Source organism: Rhamphochromis longiceps, linkage group LG12 (assembly GCF_057381845.1).
Source record: "Rhamphochromis longiceps isolate RC_006_pf linkage group LG12, R_longiceps_female_GT1.1, whole genome shotgun sequence".
Classification (NCBI taxonomy): Eukaryota; Metazoa; Chordata; class Actinopteri; order Cichliformes; family Cichlidae; genus Rhamphochromis; species Rhamphochromis longiceps.
This window is the reverse complement of record NC_140568.1, coordinates 10,177,772-10,199,979: the sequence shown is the minus strand read 5'-3', so window position 1 is coordinate 10,199,979 and position 22,208 is coordinate 10,177,772. Positions and strand designations below refer to the sequence as shown.

The 22,208-nt window shown below is 41.7% G+C and overlaps 1 protein-coding gene across 1 annotated transcript; it reads right to left on the bottom strand.

The window, feature by feature from the left end:
• Positions 1 to 3,720: 3,720 nt before the first annotated feature.
• On the bottom strand, positions 3,721 to 9,164 carry LOC146656916 (kelch-like protein 10). Its single transcript, XM_085426872.1, has 5 exons — positions 8,943 to 9,164; positions 7,375 to 7,858; positions 6,348 to 6,962; positions 5,479 to 5,628; positions 3,721 to 4,088 (listed from the first exon to the last, which is right to left on the bottom strand). The coding sequence occupies exons 1-5, from the start codon at positions 9,092 to 9,094 to the stop codon at positions 3,726 to 3,728; spliced, it is 1,764 nt and encodes a 587-aa protein (XP_085282998.1). The 5' UTR covers positions 9,095 to 9,164; the 3' UTR covers positions 3,721 to 3,725.
• Positions 9,165 to 22,208: the final 13,044 nt, after the last annotated feature.

Here is a 22,208-nt window from a genome sequence, read left to right as displayed (position 1 = left end):
GATATGGTTGCCCCAGGACAGGTCCTCAGTCACAGTTACCCCCAAGAATTTAAAACTGCTCACCCTCTCCACCGCCTCACTGCCAATGAAGAGAGGCAGATGGTTGTTATGACCCTTCCTCCGGAAATCTACAATGATCTCCTTGGTCTTTTTGGTGTTTAAGACCAAGTTATTGTCGTGGCACCATGACTCTAGTTGTTGCACCTCTGTCCTGTAGTTTGTCTCATCGTTGTTGGATATAAGTCCGAGCACTGTGGTGTCATCGGCGAACTTAACAATGAGATTGGACGCGCAGGAGGAAATACAGTCATGGGTGAAGAGAGTGTATAGCAGAGGGCTCAGAACACACCCCTGAGGGGCACCGGTGTTGACCACAAGGGTGGAAGAGGTGTTCTTACCCACTCTGACACTCTGTCTGCGGTTAGTGGGTCTAGTGGTATCAAACAGACGGACAGCCAGGAGGTCGACTGAGTGATGGGCCCCGAAATAGGAGGTAAGCACCACCTGTTGATGTATAATAATTTATACATGTATAAATGACTTTTATACAGTCATTGGTCCGTGCCGGGTTATGGCTGAATTCCAGTGGAATGACGGTCCCGCCATAATAGACGTTCCAGCCATGTGTTCCAGCACTAAACCTAACCTTATCCCTAACTATAACCTTATTCCTAACTTTTACTAGCAGTTAAATGACGTAAAATAGTGTTTTCCAAAGCAATTTTTAGAAAATGAACAAACATGTGTAGATTGAGTCCAAACGGTTCTCATGTGCTCTCCTTTTTCCGATGCCGTAATTTAGGAACGTGTTGGGTACCCGAAAGCACAAAATGTTGACAATTTGTCACCTAGCGAAAATCATTACGCTTTGGGAGTGAGAACGTGTCTGACCACTACCCGCACACTTTTGCACCGGAGGTTTTCGGAAAGCTTTTATTTTGGTATTTCCGCTGATCCATGCAATAAATTTGCATGTTAGCCTAAACATTTAGATTTAACATTTAGATTTAAATATAATATTTAGATTGAACATTTGACATTTAGATTTAACATTTAAAATTCTGTTTTAAATATGAAAGTTACAAATATTTTACTAAATGTTGTAAAAAATGACTTGTTTTGAGCTAAATGTGGAAAAATGTTGCCGTTAATTTCAGCATGTTTCACTTTACAAACGGCGCCCCATACTCACAAGCCAGTCATGTTGAATGGTCACGGTCGGGTCGCACCCTGTCGGTCAAACAATGCAGTATAAAGGCAACCAACGCTAGATTGCCTAGCCTGTTAACGGGAGTCCGAATCCCCGCGGAAGGCCACTCCGGGCTAAAAAATAACCACGCGTCCGCGGCTATTGGTCGGTGCCAAACGCTGAACAAAACTGCATTCCTCGGAGCCGCGCTCCGGTCCTAAATCAATATGTTTACATGTTTTAAAAGCATCACTGTGGGCTCTCAGCCCTCTAGTTATTACCTGATGCCCGAACCGCGTTCTGCTGGTCAATCTGACCAAATACCCTAAACTAAAACTTGCCTGACTGGCATCACAGTCAACGAATATAACATCAATTTAAACACATAACATCTTAACATAAACACCCCAAAATCCCCACGGACACAAACCAGAAGCTCATCTGAGTGAACATTTAATTTACCTTACATTCCAATTTAGCACCTTTGGACATTATTTTAAATCAACAGGTGGTGCTTACCTCCTATTTCGGGGCCCATCACTCAGTCGACCTCCTGGCTGTCCGTCTGTTTGATACCACTAGACCTCAGCCAAACCCCATTAGTCCCTCCTCAAACTGGTTTCGGCACCAGAAAGCACAAGTCATATTAGCCTACTGTAAACACAGTATACAACAATTATCTACACCATTTAGCATTTTTTTTAGGTTACTGTGACAAGCTTAAACTATGGATTACAGCTTTAACTTTCATGTGCTAGTGTCTTGTTGTTCACCTTTTCAATCCACGATGGTTGTCACTGGCCAAATATTTGTTGTTGTTGTTTTGTTTTTTGTGATCTTGAGGATTTTGTTTAAGTGTGGTAATGAGATGATGATTCTTTTTTCTGTATAGCTGAACAGGCTCTTGAGATCCTACATGTGCTGCCATCACTGTTCCCATCCACCTCTGCTCCTCCAAAGAGGGCACGGGATGCGAGTGAGGCTCTGGTGCATGTCCTTGAGGTGAGTTGTGTAAAATGTAGTAGTTGTTTTTTGTTTTTGTTCTTTTTGGGACAACAGTATTAAAAAATGCTTCTGATGAGTGCCAAAGTATTTTATATTCACATATTATATGTTCTAAGCCTTCAAAAGGCACCTAAAACACATTTTTGGAATGAGGGTTCTCACAGGTTAGATCTCTGTGACCAGTAAATACAAAAATGGATGCATTACGTGGTAGCACATTTTTATCACCTCAATGATACCTAATTAAATGTAGCCTTGGTTTTCTGTTTTTCAGGAAGGCTAGACAGATGTGAACAGTAATTCCATCGAGAATAATTAAAAGTAGCAATTTCAGATGTGTTTTCTCAGAACCTCAACTTTTGTTGTAATTTAGCTTTAGTTATGTGTTTGAAACAAAAGTGCATCATCCTTACAAAAGTATGTCTGTGTTATGTGTTAAAGGACCAAGAAGACCCTAATACCTATCTGATGAAACGTCCTCTCTCCTGCCCAGTCCTGATTGTGAGTCCATCCAACTGCATCCTAGCGGTAGGAGATGTGCCAATAACCACATTTCCAAAAGACTTGGTTACAGAGGGTGCTTTATACCTTATGGCCTACTATTACACCCTTCACTTTACATACCCAAAGTGTGTAGCCACTCTGCTTTCCGTCATACAGACGGAGGTTCTCTTGGACAAAATCCATGAGAGAGATCTCACATCATCTTACAAGAAGAGCATGGCTGAGTGGACTGCTTTTATTGGCCAGTAAAGCCAATATGGTCAGATGGACTATAGGAAAGGACTTCCTCTCTCGTTCCACGGCTACTACAGTCCATGTTGGTTGTGATTGATTTTTGTTTGTAATTTGGCCAGGTTAGCCCAGTGTTATAATTAAGGGTGCACGATAATATTGGCTAACATGCCGACATTTTGTGTTTGGTTTGTGCAGTGCAGAGACAGCCTCGCTTTTAGTTAATTTTAAGATTTTTTTTTTTTTTTAATCTTGAGTTTAGACAGAAGACTATTCAGAAAATAGGCTCTACTGTGAAAGAGTAAATTGACTAAGCTGAGACTGACTAGTTTAGTATAAAAGTAAGAATTGCTTTATTGGGTATTGGCTAGTACAACTGTAAAATATTGGATACATCCTTACTCAAACCTATAGACTGTTACCAGACAGAACCGCAGCTGAAATAACAAGGGAGAGTGAAAACTTCCCTTTATTCTTATGGTGTTTACCTAGCAAGAGTTGAAAAGTCCGACATGCGGCTTATTGTGATCTGGTCACCCTGTGTGCATGTCTGGTATGGCTGCTCAGCAGCCATACATTACAGGGAATGAAAAAATCTTTTCAATTTGTTATTGTTGCAATTGCATTCTCTTAATAAAACCCAGTATCTACAGTGCAGGCTCTCCTACTGAAAGTTTTTGAGATACATACATAAAATGTCCAGTTCACCAGCAGTTTAATGCTCTAAAGATTTATTTCAGTCCTTCATGTTGGAGACTCACATGTTGACACATGGCAGTACTGCACTTTAAAGATTTTACGTGGACTCTGCTGACTCCATTGCTAATTGTAGAACGTTTTCAACTGGCAGGAAGTCACGAGGAAAGGTGTACTCAGTCAGGTTGGAAAGTCCGGACATCACACAGCAGCTCAAGTCTGTGCGGAAAATATCCATGTCGCACGCCTCATACCACTCATTGGTTAAAGCGGTGTAGTACTCGACGTCCGAAGTGGTGGTGAAGCCGTTGAAACCCCCGACGACAAAGAGGCGATCATCAATTACCTCAATGCCAAAGTTGCTGCGGGGGGTCAGCATAGAGAACACGAGGTTCCACGTGTTGGTATGCGGGTTGTAAGCCTCAGCGGTGCGCAGATAGTTGTTTCCATCGAAGCCACCAACCTAAAAGTAAATACGTGGCTCAAATGATTGAATGTAAGTGTAACCAGCTTCACCGTACCCCTGTAAGAAAATGCACCTGCTATATGTCTTTAGCTGCTTTTGCACAGATACTCCAGAAAGTGACGGAAGAATTAAGTTGCAATATTGTCCAAAGTTGCCCTTAATATGTAGCAGATACAAGGAAATTGTTTACCTTAGGTGTGATCTGACTACTGGAAATACTCTGATTGGTTTAGGGTTTTACCTGGATAAAGCGAACAGCTACCTGACATATTCTCATGCTGTTATATGGAGTTTACACATAAAAGTTGTTTAAAAAAGGCCCATTAACGTCCCAGTATTTGCATTTTCACAGGCCCGCATTTGTTGGGAATGTCTAGAAAAGATCAGGGTGCAGTGGTGTGTGAAAATGACTTCTGAATTAAAAGGAGAAAGTAAAATAAAGTAGAAGCCAGCTCTTGTGGAAGTCTGTATGAGACCTTTTTTCACTCAAGCCTCAACTACAGCTATTAAAGTGCTGTTGTCTATTACACCACGCTATTATCAACAAAGATGAATAGCCCTCGACAAAAAGTATTTGTGTTTTCAGTATAAATGTCTTCACAGCTCTTTTGCCTTTAGTCCAAAAAGGAACATTGAGTTCCAGTCCTTTCTTCCTATAACAGATTAAAATAGCCCTGACAGGCCTTGGTGCCTATAAGCCTGATCAAAGACCCTGAGGTCAGCACCAGGGTAAGGTCACTGCATTCTGCTGATGATAACTTTTCCTTTTTTTGAATAGAGACTTAGTCTGAATAGAAAATAAATACTAAACGGTAGCTAGCTAAATAAAGAAGTGTGTCTCAGAAGGTGAGACTAAAATCTTTGCTTTTTACCAAAGGGTGCAGCTGCAAAACAACTAAATAAGTGGTTTTAAGGCAAATAGCAAGATAAATTTACAGCTAAAATGCCTACCGTCCCCAGAGGATGAGTTCTAATCACTTGGCTTATTCCCTCATTTTTCTAAAGGTATTGCAGGATAAGTTTGAAATTGTCTCTAACATATGTCCTCTATGGAACGATGAGGATGACAATGTTGGTTTTGAATAAGTATTTCTGTTGTACTGAGTGAAATGTGAAATCATCAAAGACACAACATTTTGGGAATGAGGCACATGAAAAAAAAAAAGAGAGGCAGAGACATCACTAATCAGTTAAATTAATACATAGAATGAGTAAGAATGCCTTCTCTGAACCTGTGGTCAGGATAGGAATCTGATCATTGATAAATACAAAACAAAGTTAGCCAAATTCTGTGTCAGCCAAATCTGTGTTAAACCTTGCTGATCAAAGCACATTACAGATTTGATTTGTATGTTACGTGAGTGTCAGCACTACTTTGTGGTCTTACTGCAAAGACATGATCCGCATATGCAATGACACCTATCCCGCTGCGGCGGCTGTTCATGGGACTGATCATCGTCCACTGGTTGCTCTCTGGGTTGTAATATTCAGCTGTCTGCAGACACTCGTTGCCATTGAGTCCACCACAAATGTAAATCTGAAAACAAAAAAGGGACATTAAAAATTTTTACATTTCTTAGATTTCAGTTGGAAACAATGTTACCTGTAAGTGAAATGTTTCCACATCATTTGTGAAGTAAGACCGATACTCAGTACCCAAGTGTCCAACTGAAAAATATGACAATTAACAAATGTGTGTGTTTTACAATTTTTTTAATATCTGTTATATTTTAGTTGACAAGTCAACTCAACTAAAGTACTGTACATAAATGCAAAGATGCACTTGTGATCAGTTAGAAACAAAATAGATATATATTAGTATATTTTTCAACTTTTTAAACTATACTTTTAAATTTGAAAACATGAACATAGAAACCAGTTTGTGACCTATCTTGCACCTCGCTTCACTGTAAAAATGTGTATTCCCTGACTGGTTGGCAAGTGGTTGCTGGAGGTTGATGGCTGTCACTACTGTGAAATTGTAACCAGGAAGGTTTTGCACCACAAGCCTCCTTGTGTTTCCTTTGGTCGTAAGCAGACTGTTGAGGTTTGCATGGAGTACTCTGACTTACTGCAAATACTCAAACTATTTGCTGTAGAAATCTGTAGAGTCTTTCATACAACCACTGCCTAACCAGCTGAGGAGTACACATTTTCCCCTAGCAACTGGTTGTTACCAAAGGTTTCTGACAGGTCTCTAGGCCTGTGTGCCTTAGACCCTACTCTATTTCTCTGCTACTGTTTTACTTCACCCACCCGGTTGTTAAGTGTTGTGCAGCTGGCGTGGCTCCTCTGTTCGTGCATCGGTGCAATAAGACTCCACTGGTTGATTTCAGGTTGATAGCGCTCTGCACTGCTGAGTCGTACATGCCCGTCGTGGCCTCCCAGGGCATAGATGAACCCGTTCAACACAGTCACGCTCACATAGCAGCGGCGGGAGTGCATGGGCGCCACCTCATTCCAGGCGTGAGTGGTCAGGTCAAACCTACGGACGCTGTTGAAATGCTCCACCCCGTCGAAGCCACCAACGGAGTAGACGTACCCGTTGAGGAAGGCGGCTCCATGATAAGCACGAGGACACTCGAGGTTGTTCGTTACGTTGACCCAGCGGTTAGCCCGGCAATCGTAGGCCTCGATGCCGTTAGTTGGCTCACCACCACTCCACCCCCCAATGGCCAGCAGGATGGAATGAGGCAGGCGGGGACGAGCAAGAGGGTGATACAAGGCAGACATGAAGGGTCTGCTTCCTAGATCATGTATGTCTAAGATGGCATTACTTATCATGGACAGGCACTCAGAATTGGCCTCCACCAGCTCACTAGACAGCACATTGTCCTTTAGGTAGTCTGACGTCATCAATCCCAGTCGGACCTATAGAGAGATGACAGAAGAGAATGTGACTATGAATTTCAACTACATCAGTTTTAGTAAACTCAAGCTTCTTTAGGATAATGCTCCTAATGTTGTTTAATTTTCTTATTGCTAGCAAGAGAGCGACCAAAGTCAGACACCATTAGCCCTTTCGTCAACAGGGACAGTTTTTAGTCATAGCCCTAGCAACTATACTTAATAAATATAATTTATTCTATAGTATGTGTGTAGAGATCTGATACGGTTTTAATGCTCTTGAAGAGAATTTCTTAAATGTGGTTTGGCTACACCTGAAAAGAGCAACATCTCAAGATATTAAAGCATCCTTATACCCAGATGGATCGACTCAATCTATGACTTAAATGCTGAAGATTTAAGTCCAAACTAAATGTAGTAATGAAAGTTTATAGACCTTGGACAACAGAGCGGTGAGGTGTTGTTTCCGTTGTACAGGTACATGGCTAATCCACTTTGTAAGCGCTTCATACACAGTGGTCTCCAACTGCACATTGAGGTCCTCTCTATCAAGGATGTCAGCAAGTTCCTCCACAGTTAGCTGCAGGAACTCCTCCTCAAGAACAACCTGCTCAAAGTTACTGATGATGTAGTGGTAGGCCTTGGTGCGTAGTTCGGGTGATAAGCATACTTTTGTGAACTGCCAAATGCCAACGCAGTTCTCTGGGCACAGTTGCTCCCCGAGGAAGTCAGAGCAGAGTTTCACAATGTCCATTGCATTGAATTGATCAGCTGCCATGAGAAGTTCCACTACATTTTCCCCCGTTATGGAAACTGAGCCGGTGTATGCAAAGTTAATGATGAGTGCCATCATCTCAGAAGACAAGCCAGGTATGTTGAAGACCTGTTTGTCTGGGTCGCTGCAGTGGGTGAAAAGAGCCCTGAGGGTAGAGATGGAGACAGAGTAGAGAATATTAAAAGGTGTGGAGGCAACAAGATAATAAACTATGTCATGCACAAGTACTCCAAGTAACTCCAAAACAGAGTTTGTACATGTTTAGTGCACTTGATTGTTGGGTTTTCAATGTCTTTATTACATTGGCAGCATGTTTATGAAGCTATTGCCAAACACAATGCAGTCCCACACCATGACAGAGCCTCCACCGTGCTTTAAAGTTAACTCTAAACACTCACTGTTGTACCTCTATGACAAATATTGAAATCAACTCCATAGGGCCAGTTTACCCTGATATTTAGTCTAGTTATTGCGTAATTTGGCATACCTCAGTCTGTTTCCTTTCCTTATGGAAGTTCCAGTGCATGTTGCTTAATTACAGTCTCGGTTTCCCTTCCACAACCATTTCTTTTCTTTTCTTTTTTCTTAACATTTATTTATTGGTTTTAACAGGTTTTACATGAACCATGAAACCATTTCTGATGAGGATGAGGAAACCATTCCTCTGAAAATGATCGGGTACAAGCACTGGACTAAAAAGTGTGAAAATCGTCCAAACGAAACCTTTATAAGTCTTCAAAAAAACACTATTGCTCAAGTAGACTTTTAAAAAATCATCTGTTTCAAAGCAAAATATAAAAAAATGAGAGGCAACTCAAAACTTTTGCTCAGCGTATAACTGTATAACACAGTTCAACCTTTTTAGTATCAGGAAGTCTGGTGTGTCTTACTGTCTCAATAACAGTGGGGAAGATATTAATGTAACTTAATAAAACACTTCAATTAGACTTCACACAATCACCAAGTGATTCACAGTGCTTTTTAAATGGCACATTTACTGAAGTGGAATCTGGAGCTCTGTGAAGGTAATGATGAAATCTGCAAATGTTTGCATTATGTTTTGGGTGTATCTGTCAGTTGACCGTGACAAAGTCTTTCTATCAGAAAAGTTTTATGATTCAACCTGTTCCTTTTGGTTGGCACTGTTTCACCAACTAAGACCATGAATTACATTTTTCACAGGTATAAATCAGTCAACTGTCCTTCACATTATCAGGTAAGCAACTCACCTGAAGTACGGCGTACAGTTACATAGGATGATCCTGTGGACCGGAAATTCAACATCCTCCACTTTGATGATTGCATCACAAAATTGTCCCTCCAAACGGAGTTCATTATACACTGAGCTCGACTTGTATGGCAGCTGGCCTTCTTCACTCATCTTGAGTTTTGTGACTGCTTTTCTTAGTTTTTTTTGTCTGCAGTTTGTCTTGAAGTGTTCAGATCACAAAATCAAACCTAACTGAGGAATTTGGGGAATGGAGCCCATGACATCATCATGACTTGGCAACTGTTGCCATGAATTGTTTTGAAATGTATATTTACATTGTTTTAATGAACCTTTCATTGCATAAAAAAAAGCTTTGTTTTGATTTGATTTGGATTTAAGAAATTGCATATGAGCCTCACAGATAGCATACAGCATTTTGTATGTTTGCCTCACAGAGGTCACCTAGTAAAATAAGCACTTCAAAACACTCTTACGAATGGACTACAATATCATATTTAGCTCATATTTAACCTTAATAGGCCATTTTGTTTAATAAAATCACTTTGTAATATCCAAACAGATATTACAAAGTGTGATTCATGGCTAAGCTGTTTTCTTGGGTTGTATTAGACTTTTATCTAGTTGGAAAAATGGGCTCCTGCACTTTACTGATGTACAATAGTAGTAAGAAAGAAAGAAACAAAACACATATATACACTGTATGTATAGTACAAGACTGTTATAATGACGGTGCTTGACAGTATTACCTCAGACAGGTGCAAGCAGTCACCTGTCTGAGCACAGACTGCAGATCTGTTGTTGAGCAATTTCTTTCCATTCATAGATAAATGCAGCATCCAGCTGCAATGGGTTCTGGTTGCCTCTAATGAACATGCCAGCCCAAAATTACCCAGGCATATTCAGTGGGAAAGACATCAACACTAAATGCTGGCCAAGGAAGTGTCTGGATATGCTAGTGATCTCTGGCAATGTGGAGGCGACACGCAAACTGCCACAGGCCAGGTTGTTGTACAGGTTAGAGAACTTCATCTCGATAGCTCTGTCAAGTCACTTCCACCAAGAACAGTCAGATTGATAGGTTTGTAGCTTGAACCCATCCGCTGGAACGTTGAAGACAATATAATTACACTGCAAAGCAAGACACAAGTAGGCAAGCTTCTTCATGTTTCTCGTGCACGGGAGAGAACCGGACAGGCACCGTTCCTTCGCTTGACCCCAGTTGCTCTCGTCCGTTCTCCCGTACCACTGTTCTTTTATTGAGGTTACATGAATATGCATAAGTTCATTAACATATGACGTCTACATACACACAAAGAGTACCTTGCCTGTGTGTGTGTGTGTGTGTGTGTGTGTGTGTGTGTGTGTGTGTGTGTGTGTGTGTGTGTGTGTGTGTGTGTGTGTGTGTGTGTGGACTGCTGATCAAAGGGTCAAACATCCTTGGTCAGGAAGAGGGTAGCCTCCCCCTCACCCTAGATGGTTCATCCTAGATAACACGGTGAGGAAGTCCTGCAGTTCATCTAAACAAAGAGCACTTAGACTAGAACAGATGCAACTACGTTAATCCTACCATAAAACAATAAGACACGGTATGACCTCTCATGCTCCCAAAGTGCTGTCTAATACACACAAAGTTTGCAGACTATCAAGGATCAAAACCTCTACCAATCTACAACTAATTACAAAACTAAGCATATATAAGTAAATATTTCTAAGCATAAATGACAATCAACAATACAAATCTAACATTTCCCCCCTTTTTGACCTTTATGCTTGAAAAGTTCCCAGGTATGAATACCTCATGTCTGACAGTTTCAATGCAAACCTTTTTATACTCAGCATATGTCAAATCACCCTAAATTACTGAAAAGGTACACAGTTTAACAAATGTATTAGCAGTTATCCCATTCCTCATTGATCTCATCTCATGGCAAACTGCATCCCACAAACAAACAAATTGTTAATTTAATAGTGAAAATAAGAAGATAACATTTCCAAAAACATCTCAGCTTGGTGGTGCTTCCTCCGGGTGTGCACATCACATGTCTCTCTGCAGAGTGGTTTAAGCTCTGCAGGGCGTCATGAATGTCTCTTCCAGTTGTTTCCATCACTGTCCATAGGACCAGAGTCCAAATGTATGTAGAATAGACATTCAAACATACCAGTTGGTTTTGTTGTTCGTCAACATGGGTCTCAGCTATTTCCAAGCTGCAGACTTCTCAGCACTCTAGTTTTATGGCCTCTTACCAGCCCCCATCACCTGACTTCAGACCTTCGTCTTGTGAGGGGGATATTTATGACTCCTTAATTGTCCACGCTCTGCAGAAAAAGCTCTCTGTGGAAAGGGTGCTGGGTTCCGTCATCTTACTGCTGTTATGATCCCAGCAGCCTTCAGAGTGTCATCGTATGCACAGTACAGTGGCACAGCGTTAGGTGATGTTCATAGGAAACTGCTGTTATCACCACCATAGCTTCTGGTTCCTGTGCTTTTCACAGAATCATGACGTCATCCTCGAACTCCTTCTGCGCTGTCGATGGAGCTTGGCACGCTCCCCTCATCCCTCGAGTTTTCATATCCCAACGCTGCTGAAGATTTAAGGCAGAGCACGTCGTACACCTTAATTGTCTTTCTCAGCGTCAATATTGAATGTTTCATTTTATTTAACATCTTGCTGTGGGAAGTCTCCTCTTGATCTCCTGGAAGCTCAGTAGCACAGCTCTCTGTGTGATGTCTGCTGTGCTGAAGATGATCTCTGATCCTCCTGAAGCCTCTCTCCTGGCCTCAGCTCCCATCCTGTGGACGATCCTCTCAGGCACTCCTTCTCGTCATGCATAGTCCTGATTTTGGGCCTGCTGGATCTGTCTCTCTTAGGTGAGAGTTGTCATGTGTCCATCTCCTCATAAAATTGACCTTTTAAAATGGTTTCTGGGCATGTTTTAATACCCAAAAAGTGTTTTTCTCAAAAGTCTTTGTAAACCAAAAACTTGACATATGTTGTATATTTGTGTGTCCGCCACTGCCCCCTGTCGGTTCGAGTTGTCCCTGCATGCCGCACACACAAGCGCGGGAAATTATACACGAGCGCGGGACATTATACACATGGCGCGAAATTGGAAGCTGCGCATGCGCATTTTAACATTACCCATTTAGACCATTGATATTTACATCAATGATTTACGGTGTGTTCACACCGAACGCGATGGACGCGAATAAAACGCCCCAAACGCCCCTAATTTGACGCGTGTACATTCGCGTCTCAACGCGTGTCCAAGAAAAATCCATCGCGCCTCAAAATATGATATTTTGACGCGCGTGAACCGGAAATGTGGGAGGAATGTGGGAGGGAGTTGTGCCAGACTGGTATCTTTGCAAGATGGCAGCTATCGAGCTAGCGCTTGAAGAGAGAGTCTCCCTTCTCTATGTACTGTGGAGAGCAGAGCAGCAGCGTAAAAGACGTCCTCGCCGTACCTGGGTCCATCAGGTCCTCCAGAGGCATGAGCAGTTTGGTGAGTTTCACCACTTGCTCCAGGAGCTGCGCCTGGATGACGGCCGATTCCAGCGCTATCACCGTCGGCCAGTTTGAGGACCTGCTTTCCCTCGTCGGTCCCAGCATCGCCCGCTTAAACACCAACTACAGACGCTCAATCCCACCTGCAGAGCGCCTGTCCGTCTGCCTGAGGTTAGTAAAACTATTTAATACGGTAGTCCTTTATTGATATCTGTGCTAATATGCTAATCCATCCAGTTATACACTGCTAACATGGATGTGCTATGCTAACAGTGAATGCTGTCGGTGTTTACTGAAAGCAAACTGTGGTACAGAGACGACTCTTTATAATATTTCTAGTGATACTCAGAAGGTCTCATCAAGTCCCGATTTAATTCGATTTATGCTGTTATCAGTGTTTGCATGATAGCATGGCTGTGGTGTCACATCAATGTATGCGCTCGGTGTTTGCTGATTGTTGGAGGTTCCATTTTTTAGGGCAGAAATACCGGGGTTACTCGCATATCTCACGGAGGAATAAACCATACACACGTTGTTTAGAGTTTTACATCAGAGGGACACACCTTCCTCTGCGCCATCATTTATTGCACACACACTTCCGTATTTATACCTTTCAGGTTAAGAGCACATACATATATGATAGGGCAACACCCCCACTTGCTCTTAACACTATACATTACATATTTACATGATATTCACATATCAACGTTTTATGTTCCAAACAAAATATGCGTAAATTTATCTATTTTCACTTTACTTACAGACTTAGTCATGATGTCTGCTACCATGTCTTCTGTTGCACAATACTTAACTTGTACTTCCTTCTCAGTTATAGCAGACCTAATAAAGTGATACTTGATATCGATGTGTTTACATCTTTGACGGTTTATAGGATTTTTGGACAATGCAATTGCACCTTGATTGTCTGCAAGAATGGTAACTGGTGAATATTGCCTTTTAATGTCCATGCCATTAAGTAGCTGTGAGAGGTATAAGCTTTCTTGTACTGTGGCGGCCATCGCCATGTACTCTGCCTCGCACGTTGACAAAGCTACTGTAGCTTGCTTCCTGGTTTTCCAGCAGATCACTGGCCCATTTTTGGATAGTACAAAACAATAACCCGTTGTACTTCTCCTGTCACTCAAGTCTGTGGCCCAATCTGCATCGCTGTATGCTATAAGATTTAGGTTTCCTTCTATCCTTTTATAGCACAGCTCTTTGTTTAGTGTCCCCTTAAGGTAACGTAATACATGTTTTGCTGCTGTCCAATGATGCTCTTTTGGCTCAGACAGGGATTGTGACAGTTTGCTCACTATCCAACTCAAATCTGGTCTTGTACATGTCATTAAGTAAATCAAACTGCCCACTAATTCTCTATATTTTCCTGAATCAACTGATTCACCATGTGCACCAAAATCATTTTTGAGTTCACAAGGAGTAGAACGTGGCTTACAGTCAGACATTTTGAACTTTTCCAGGATTTTTGTGATGTACCGTGTCTGATTTAGTCTTATCTCATGGTTCTCTTGTATACAGTCAATACCCAAGAAATGTTTGAGCTCACCAAGATCCTTCATTTTAAATTTCTCATCCAACATTTGTTTCACGTTTCTGATAGCGTCCTCACCGTTGGCAGCTATGATTACATCATCAACCCAGATGATAAGAATCACTGTCTCACTCGCTGTCTGTCTGGAATATACACAATGGTCTACAGGATTTTGTTTGTAACCTTTTTCACATAAATGGTCATGTAACATCTTATTCCAGTTCCTGCCAGATTGTTTCAAACCATATAGTGATTTGTTTAGTTTACAGACCAGTTTTTCACCTGTGTCTGACTTTACTTCAAAACCTTCTGGTTGCTGCATATACACCTCACAATCGATTGGGGCGTGCAAATAAGCAGTCTTCACGTCCATTTGATGGAGTTTAAAGTTGTGCTGTACTGCTAATTGCATCAGCGTACGCACTGACGTCATATCTGCAGTCGGCGAAAAGGTTTCTTTGTAATCAATGCCTTGAACTTGGCTATAGCCTTTAGCAACATATCTTGCTTTAAATGTTTTAGTCTGATTTGGGTTCTCTTTTATCACATACACCCATCTCCCCCCCACTGCATTTTTACCTTCTGGCAGCGTGGTTAAAGTAAACGTATTATTGTCTTTCAAGGATCTTATTTCATCTTCCATAGCATCTGACCAACACTTAGAGTTCGATGACTGCATAGCTTCTTCAAAAGTCTTTGGTATGTCGTACATCACCCTGTAACAGTAATCTACAGTCAGTGATGTTTGGTCGTCTTCTGCAGTTTGGACATAGTCTTTCAGGTAATCTGGCCTTCTCCTGTTTCGTTTGGGATATCGTTCAGACTCTGTTCTATCACTCTGTTTGTCTGAGTTTTGTGCATCATTTATGCCATTGTCCTGAATGTCACTTTCAGGTTCCAGGATCATACTTTCATCTGATCTCTGGTCATTCCCTGTTTTGTCCTTTCTAGCGGGGTACTTCAAGATGTCCCCTGGAGTCAAATCATCATCTCCATTGTCATCAACCTGAGTGGTCTGGGTTTGGTGCTCAACTACACTTTTAGTGAGGAACTTGACCAACCTATGTCTAAGAACTCGTCCTGTTTTAGGGTAGTAGATTAGATACGACGGACTGTTTTTATCGTAACCCACAAAAACTCCTTCGTCACATCTTGCGTCTAACTTTTTTTTGTTGTGCCCGTAACCATAGCAAACTGATCCAAAAATCCCCATCCTCGACATGTCTGGCTTCTTTCCTGTCAGCATGTAATAAGGGGTTTGCTTTGTGCGTCTGTTGTAACACCTATTACGAATTACTGCGGCAGTCATAACAGCATAAGTCCATAATCTTTTTGGCAGGTTACTTTCGATCAACATACACCGTGCCATTTCAAAAAGTGTTCGCCATTGTCTCTCGGCAGTCCCATTCTGATGAGGTGAATACGGCGCTGATGTCTCATGCCTTATCGTGTTTTTATTTAACAATGTCTGAAACTCTTTAGATGTAAATTCAGTTCCATTGTCTGATCTGATTCTCTTTACTTGCCCATAGGGGGCGACGTCTGCCAAAAACTTTTCAGTTGCTTTTACAGTGTCACTTTTAGCCTTTAGAAAGTACACAAACATTGTGCCTGAGTAATCATCAGTAAATGCTAACGTGTACCTGAACCCGTCTTTAGCTTCTGGTTCTATCGGTCCAGCTAAGTCAGTGTGCACTAGCTCTAATGCTTCTTCTGCTCTTTCATCAGGCTCTCTATTCCTGGTTTGGATAAATTTGCCTTTTGTACACACTTCACAGTCTTGGTAATGTTTAGCTTTACCTTTTATTTTCATACCCTCGGTAATGTCCTCTAGTTTAACCAAGTCTTCATAGTTGCAATGGCCGAGGATTTTGTGCCAAGTTTCTACATCATGACAGCCATTGCATTCGTCGTTGTCAACATAATGATCAGATGTAACACTGTTCAAATAGTATAGGCGTTCATATTCACTTATCTTAAACCTTGTCCCGTTCTTATGGATAAGCTGGTTGCAGCCCTTCTTGAAGGTTACTGAGGCTCCTTTGGCCGTTGCCGCCTGAACCGAGAAGATATCTTGCGGGTAAGAGGGAATGTAAAGTGCTCCCTCCAGTGTCGCCTTCACCTTTCGTCCCTCGCTGTCTTGTAGATAGACCTCCACATCTCCCCTCTTCAGTGCGACCCCACTCGTCCTCGTTCCGTCAGCTAATTCCATGAAGTGTCTTCCAGGTGTGAATGTCTCATCAAAACTCTTAAATCTCTGAATGTCCGTAATAATGTGAGAAGTGGCCCCTGTATCAACCATTAGGCCTCTCTGTTTCAGCCCTTGATTTCCACAGTCTTTGGCTTTGAACGCGAAACTATGATCTTCTGCATCAGTTACGTGTTTAGCAGTAATCTTCTTTCGTCGGCGACAGTCGCTGTCCTTATGCGTTGAGCTTTTACAGTAACCGCACCACTGCTTCACTTTTTGTTCTTTCCTTTCGGTCTTTGTGTAACACTCACGTGCTATATGACCCTCTTTTCCACAGCTGTAACATATTATTTCTGCATTGTCTCTCTCTTTCTTCCAGTTATTTGCCTTCATCACATTGTCTTCAGAACATGTGGCCTTTTCGGTGCTCTCGTAGCTTCTTAATTTAGCTTTGAATTCACTAAATGTCATTGCTTTGTCACTGTGGGTTACATGTATGGCAAACGGCTTGAAAGATTCAGGCAACCCTTTTAGCACCATTGCAATAAGCAGTCCATCACTTAATGTCTCTTCTGCATTCCTCAGAGCTGTAATGGCAGTCTCAGCCCTTATCATATAGTCTGTGACGCTCTCACTGGGAGTTTTCTGTAGCGACGTTAGCTCCGTGTACAGGCTAATCACACGTGGTGTCCCCTTACCGGCGTAGTGCTCTCTCAGAATCTCCAACGCTTTTCGTCCGTCATCCTTGGCATCTCTCATCACGAGTGAAAGACTTCTATCATCCAATACTTGGATTAGCTCTGCATAAGCTACTTCATTCTTTTCATCCAAGTCCTTGTCTTCTTCCTCCGACTCGCCGGGCTCGTTCAGAATGGCAGCCTTTAGCCCAAGTAGCCGCAGGTATCCCAGGAACTTTGTTTCCCACAGTTCATAGTTTCTCTTGTCTCCGTCGAAGCATAGACGGTTCCACCGGCTTCCCACATCCCTTCTGGGCCCATAACCTGTTGGAGGTTCCATTTTTTAGGGCAGAAATACCGGGGTTACTCGCATATCTCACGGAGGAATAAACCATACACACGTTGTTTAGAGTTTTACATCAGAGGGACACACCTTCCTCTGCGCCATCATTTATTGCACACACACTTCCGTATTTATACCTTTCAGGTTAAGAGCACATACATATATGATAGGGCAACACTGATATCAAACTGTAGCATTAGGACCACTGAGTTAACCTTTGTAGTGATACTCACTCCTTTTTATTTAGACCTGGTTTAATTCTGGGATAGTTGAATATTTGTATATAATCCCTGCAGCTGTCAGACTCTATAGCAGGGGTCACCAGCCTTTATTAAAACAGAGTTAGATAAAACTGTGAACAGTTTGGTTCATCTCTAGTTACATGGTTCTATCTTGATAAGCTGTCTTATCACAGATTAATTTTTCAAAAATATTAATGATTTAAGTAAGGAAAGGGCTACATGTCAACACACAACTCTTTATTTCTATTAATGTCTCACTTCATTCCTACCTGATTGACATGTTTAGGAATTATGAGTGATTGGCTCACTGTAGTTGTGAAAGTTGCTACCAATCAAATTATGATATGTTAAAGTTAAAACAAAACACAACTGTTTTAGGTATGACCTAATATACATTTTGTAATTATCCTTATAATTACAAAATGTTTTATGTAAGATTTAAGTTTTGTGATTTATATCTGACATCACAAAAGTATTTTGGAATTTGAATAATGTATTTTGTAACTGCAGCACAGAGCAGGTAGTGGGCAAGAGGAGGAAGAGAAGAGAAGAGTAACAGCTAGTGATGGGCAGATGAAGCCCCATGAAGCACTGAAGCTTTTCATCCAGTTGGTTCACCCCAACGCGAAGCTTCATGAAGCTTCATTTGCTCTAGCAGGACACCTACTGGACGTAAAAATAATAGTTGGCATGAATTTGAAGAGTGTGGCATTTTGCACACAGCCTGTAAATGTCAACAACAAAAGGAGTGTGTAAAACATGTATATTGTAGTGATGGCAGTATACTGTGTATATTTATAGTGGCAGTATGGGAAATGATTATTTGGAAATGCTTGAAATGGAAATGATCATTTACTGTGAGGTGAGGTGTGGTTGGGGTGTGGACAGTGGTTGTGCTTTTGTAACGTTGAGGTATGGACAGCTACACACTGAGGCTTTGAGCCTCAGTCCTGCCTGTTCACATTTTATTCTGTAAAAACTAAATTTTCACTGCTTTTATGACCTTTTTAGTGGGGAGAACATAGCTGGGATTTAATGATTTAACAAATCTTTTGAATCCTTTGTCCTCCACAATGCTAAATGGCTGGGAGTCCTCAATCACCATGCTGACCAGGTCTTCATCTATTTGAGATTGTTCTCCTGAGGAAAGACAATAAAGATAAAGCACAAATATAAATATCACACACGTAACTTATAACAGTTGTATAATATTGTTATATCATTTAGTAACATTACTGCATCCTATATTATCATTGCATTTGATGGCTCACCTGGTCTTGCTCCACGATCGGTGTCCCCCTTATTCTCATGCAAAGCTCTGTAGTGCCTAAGCATGGATGAGGTGTTGCTGTTATATCCCAGCTCCCTGGCACATAGCAAACACTTCACCTTGTACAAAAGTCAAGACAGCTCAACATAAATTGTATTGCACCATCAGTATCATGAAAATACATCTTCTGTAGAAATACCTTGTTGGGAGGAATAAGATCAAAATGTTCCCACACGGGAGGACATCCTCCTCTTCTTAGCTGGCTCCATTCTCTCCTGACTTTCTCTCCTCACTCTCATAAACCTCCAAACTGTCTCCAAACTCTCACTAACCGCAACTCTCCATCAAACACCCACATTGTGAATGAAGTCTGAGGGGTTTATATCGCTGTCATATCTCGCGGCAAAGTTCGAACCACTTCATGAACCAGTCACGTGGTACAGCCGGGCAGCGAGGCTTCGGACGTCATCATTTTCAGCTCCTCCCATAAATGAAGCAAGCCTCGATACGCGCTTCGCGGAAACGCCCCCTCCATTACTCGACACACGCTCCGAAGCCTCGATACAGAACGTCCCATCACTAGTAACAGCCACACCTACTAGGTCAGCGCAACAGTACAACAAAACCACGTTTAAGCTCTAAGCACAAGTAGAAGCGCAAACACTTATCTCAGTCAGAAAGCAATGCGTCCTTGACTGATGGACCCTCTTTAACTTATCAACTATGCATTTAACAACTAAACTTGTATTGGATGTTGTGTTTGTGTTGGTGCTTAAAAATTATAGTATAGTTCATAGGCATGTCACTATAAATGTTTGTTTAATGTATGTTTCCAAATTTGCAGTATTGATGGAGCACTTGAAGATGGGTCATTTGGGCGACTAGTAAACGATGAACACAGGACACCAAATTGCAGAATGAAGTTGATTGAAGCAGAAGGGAAGCCACATCTCTGCCTTTTTGCACTGAAGGAAATTGCGGCAGGAAGTGAAATTACTTATGACTGTGGTGGGAAAGAATGGCCCTGGCGGAAAAAGGTGGGTCATTTAAAAAAAATTTTCCCCCTATGAATTGTTGTTTAAAACATACATATCTAGATGTCACAATTAGGGCTGCAACTAACGATTATTTCAATAATCGATTAGTTGTCGATTAATCGATTAGTTGTTTCAGCCCTAGTCACAATATTTAAATGTCCTCTTGGTGGTATTCAATCTGGTTTAACTAAATCTTGAATTTGTATGACTTTCCCAAGTGATGATTGCAAGCTTATCTGTTTTGTGTCCCCTCCACAAGTGTGTTTTACTGAGTGGCCACACACTGGAGGTGAAACAGTGAAAGCATCAGTTTGAGCTCAGATGTCATTATGAGGCTGATGGACAGTGTCCTTGAAAACCTTGGGTTTTTCTGTGTCAGGCATATACATGCACCTTTTACTCACAGTCACTTTAGCTTCTTAGTATTGTCTTACTTTGGCTTCACTTAACTAGGTAAGGGTTAATCACTCTGTTTCCTTGCAGTTAGGGTGAGAGTTAGAACTGTATTTAACTGAAGGTGAAACAGAAAATGCTTAACTATGTGTGTGTGTCTGACACAGACAAACTCAAGGTATGTGAGAACACTGTCCTGACATCTGAGCTCAAACTGAGTCTTTCACTGTTTCATCTCTAGTGTTTGGCATACTCAGAAAAACACATGGGTTGAGGGGACACTGGTTAGAAAAGACCACTCGTAGTGGATTAAATACATTTCCACTGTAGCTGCCAGATGTTTGCAATATTTGTTCTACTTGTCATACCCAGCTAAAGATCGCAAGCATCCCTTCTGGTTGTTATTGCAGTTCTGTTTGTACTTTGCTGTGTAGTTAATACCATTTACAGTGAGGAAAGTAAGTATTTGCTATTTTGCAAGTTCTCCCACTTAGAAATCATGGAGGGATCTGAAATTTTCAGCGTTGGTACATGTCCACTGTGAGAGACAGAATCTAAAAGAAAATTCCGGAAATGATAATGTATGATTTTATTAAAATATTTTTGTATATTACTGCTTAAAATAAGTATTTGAACACTTGCTTATCATGCAGATTTCTGACCCTCAAATACCTGTTATTCTGCTTTTAAACAGTCCAACTACACTCTGCTCATGATTCTAATTTAGCAGCACCTGTTTGATGCCGTTAGCTTTTATAAAGACACATGTGCACCCCACAATCTGTCAAAAGTGTTGCAGCAACATGAGTAAAACCAAAGAGCTTTCCAACGACACAAGAGACAAAACTTTAGACCTTCACAAAGCTGGAAAGGGCTCCAGAGCCACTGCCAAGCAGCTCGGTGCGCGACAGTGCGCGTGCACGCATGTGCGTGTGCGCGATGGAGCGCGTGCAGGTGACTGTGCGTACCCTCTGCAAGACTCCTGCAGGCGCCCCTGAATGGAAGAGGCTAATGTCTTCCTCGGACTGGAGCCCCACGTAAGATCTCAGCTCGTGGGGTGTCAGTGATGCTAAGAAAGGTGAAGAATCAGCCCAGAACTACACGGGACGAGCTGGTCAATGACCTGAAGAGAGCTGGGACCACCGTTGGCAAGGCTACTATCAGTAATACACTGAGACGTCATGGTTTAAAATCATTCATCACACTGAAGGTTCCCCTTCTTAAGCCAACCCATGTCCAGGCCCGTCTGAAGTTTGCCAGGGACCATCTGGATGATCCAGAGTCATGGGAGAAAGTCCTGTGGTCAGATGAGACCAAAATAAAACTTTTTGGTCTAAACTCCATTGTTGGGGTTTGGAGGAAGAAGAAGGATGAGTCTCATCCCAATAATACCATCCTACAGTGAAGCATGAGGGTGGAAACATCATGCTCTGGGCTGTTCTTCTGCACAGGGGACAGGACGACTGCACTGTATTAAGGAGAAGATAAACGGGGACATGGATTGTGAGATTTTGGGCCAAAACGTCCTTCCCTCAGTCAGAGCATTGAAGATGGGTTCTGGCTGGGTCTTTCAACAAGACAAAGACCTGAAGCACTCAGCCAGGAAAACCAAAGAGTGGCTCCGTAAGAGGCATTTCAAGGTTCTGGAGTGGCCTCACTAGTCTCCAGACCTCAGTCCAATAGAAAATCTGTGGATGGAGTTAAAAGTCTGTGTTGGCCCAAAACATGACAGATCTACAGAAGATCTGTGTGGAGGAGTGGGTCAAAAGACCTTCTGCAATGTGTGCAAACCTGGTGAAGAACTACAGGAACTGTTTGGCCGCTGCAATTGTTAACAAAGGCAATATTAATATAGTTTGACTCAAGTGTTCAAATACTTATTTTACAAAGAAATATACAAAAAACTTGTTATAAAATCATACATTGTGATTGCCGGAATTTTCTTTTAGATTATGTCTCTCACAGTGGACATGTACCTATGATGAAAATTTCAGAGCCCTCCATGATTTCTAAGTGTGAGAACTCGCTATATATATATATATATATATATATATAT

What these genes read in the sequence shown, in the direction of transcription:
- LOC146656916 (XM_085426872.1), bottom strand. Translation starts at nt 9,094, where the DNA reads ATGAGTGAAGAAGGCCAGCTGCCATACAAGTCGAGCTCAGTGTATAAT. An exon ending in TCACCGCTCTGTTGTCCAAG is followed by an intron (nt 6,963 to 7,374) that starts GTCTATAAACTT and finishes ATCTCTCTATAG; the next exon opens with GTCCGACTGGGATTGATGAC. An exon ending in ATGCGGATCATGTCTTTGCA is followed by an intron (nt 4,089 to 5,478) that starts GTAAGACCACAA and finishes ATTTACTTTTAG; the next exon opens with GTTGGTGGCTTCGATGGAAA.